At 62.1% G+C, this 2,225-nt stretch overlaps 1 protein-coding gene across 1 annotated transcript; it reads left to right on the top strand.

Annotated features, from left to right (window-relative positions):
• Nucleotides 1–138: 138 nt before the first annotated feature.
• Nucleotides 139–2,201, top strand: SDRG_11541 (hypothetical protein; the record flags this gene model as incomplete). Its single annotated transcript, XM_008617582.1, has 4 exons — nt 139–941; nt 1,003–1,265; nt 1,317–1,862; nt 1,911–2,201. The coding sequence occupies exons 1-4, from the start codon at nt 176–178 to the stop codon at nt 2,199–2,201; spliced, it is 1,866 nt and encodes a 621-aa protein (XP_008615804.1). The 5' UTR covers nt 139–175.
• Nucleotides 2,202–2,225: the final 24 nt, after the last annotated feature.

Here is a 2,225-nt window from a genome sequence, read left to right on the forward strand (position 1 = left end):
TGTTGATGATGATGACGACGCCAACGAGCTAGCCTATACGAAGATCGTGCCACGTGATTTTGTCCAATCCTCGTGCGCACAAGCCCTAAATGCGTGGTGATTGGATAATACTATGGAAGTATCGCACCTTTTGGCCAATGGAACGTGGGTCCCAGAGCCACCGCCACCTTGCCGGATGCTCCCGACCACCTCCCCCCGGGCGCCGGCGACGCTGGCCCGCGGGCGCAGCTCGTCCAAGCTCGCGGAGCCGGACCCGTTCTCCCGGCGCAGCCCATCGATGCCACCGGCCGCGACCGGGTCGCCCGTGCGCCTGAACCGGCGTCCCGCGAGCTTCCATGGCCCGCAGGAGTTTGGCGAGTCGTCCGCGCCGTCGCCAGACGCAAGCAGCAACAACGAAGACATCTCGATGCTCTTTGACATGATCTGCAACGACTATTTCACCGCGCGCTACGCCAGCAGCGAGAGCGGTATCCACATTCTCGAGGCGTCGCTTGTCAAGCTCTGGAAGGTCATCATGCTACCCGAGAAGACCGTGTCGGCCAAGATGGCCGCGCGCATTTCCAAGTTCTGCGAAGACATGGCCAAGGAGTCTTTGGTCAAGGAAGCCGACGCCCGCGCCGCAGTCGCGCGCCAAGCGTCGGACATGGACGCCGACCTGCAAGTCGAAGGTCTTCTCCGCGACTGGATCAAGCCCAAATTGCTCGTGCTCGTCGAAGAAATGCGCCTCGAGCGCGCGCTGCGCGGTGCATCCTCCAGCGGCCGGTCGGTGCCGGCGGGCGAAGACGTCGCGTCGCTTGGCGAGATCCGCATCGAGGGCTACCTGCGCAAGAAGGGCCAGCACGTCAACCTCTGGCGCGAACGGTACTTTATGATCCGGTCGGCGCCCAACGGGACGCATATCCTGTGCTACTTTCGAAAGAAGGGCGACCGCGAGCCCCGAGGTACGCCTCTTTGCCGACTGCGATCGTGCTCAAAGGCTGTACATAGGCTGGTATGCGCTAGGACCCGGCTGCACGGTCGACGAAGTGCGCGAGTCGCCAAGCCTCATGGAGTCGAAGCGCCTCTTCACCTTTCGCATTCGGCACTACTCGAGCACGTACTCGGAAGAGTCGGAAGAGTACAACGAAGCGATGCCCATGACGCCATTGGCGACGCCGGGCACCACATCTGGTGACGGCTTTGACTTTGACTTTGATCCGAAAGCCAACATCAAGAAGGCGCGCATGAAGAAACTCGCAGCGGCGGCCACCGCTGCCACGGCCGTTGTACGTCGCTGCCCTTGCATTCCTCTGTGTACCGAGGGCTTGTGTCTTTAGGTTCTCACGGGGGGCCTCGCCGGCATTGGTCTTGTCGGCGTTGGCGCCGCGGCGGTCTCGTCCGCAGCGCTCACGGCCAGCGCCAGCACGCTCCTCACCAAGAGCTCGGTCGCGCCCTTGTCACTCGCTGCCGAGTCGCTCGAGACGGCGCTCTGGTGGCGCAACAGCATCCTCGAGTGCATTGCGCAGGCCGAGGCTCATTGGCGTCAATACGTGCACTGGTACCTCGCCCAGGACCGCGACGTGGACGAAGCGACCGAGTCGCCGCTCCCGCCAACGTCACCACCAACGTCCAAAACGCCCAAGACCACTCGGGCCATCGCGCCGCCGCCGAAAATTGTGCGCCGGCCGTCGCTCGGGTCCCTGCCACGCTCGATGCTCAAGCAATTTCGCTGGCTCCAGGGCCTCGACCGCTGGAGCTTGTACACGCAAAACTCCAACTTGCGCGTGTATGCGCACCCGGTGCCGTCGCCGGCGTGGCCGCCCATGAAAGCCTCGCTGCACATTCCCGCGAGCAGCCAGCGCGTCTTGGACATGCTGCTGCAGGTACCCTTCTTCTACTACGTTCAGTCCAGAATATGAAATCGCATGTAGACGGACAGTCCATTTTACAAGTCCAACTGCCTCCTGAAGCGGTCCTACGTGCTCGAGGCCGTTGATGCCCACACCGACATTGTCTACTGGAAGCTCAGTCCGCAATCACTGTGGCCAGTCGTCGTCGAAGCGCGCGACTTCTGCCTCTTGCGCTACTGGCACCAAGAGCCCGACGGGTCGTACATCATTTGGTTCCACTCGGTGCAGCACAGCGACTGCCCACCGACGCACGAGCTCCTCGGGTTCTTTGCCATTTTATACACAATTTCCTGGCTAAAGCAGCAGATATAGGCATCATGACGAGCGCGTCGTGCG

This window comes from Saprolegnia diclina, assembly GCF_000281045.1.
Source record: "Saprolegnia diclina VS20 unplaced genomic scaffold supercont1.42, whole genome shotgun sequence".
Lineage (NCBI taxonomy): Eukaryota > Oomycota > Saprolegniomycetes > Saprolegniales > Saprolegniaceae > Saprolegnia > Saprolegnia diclina.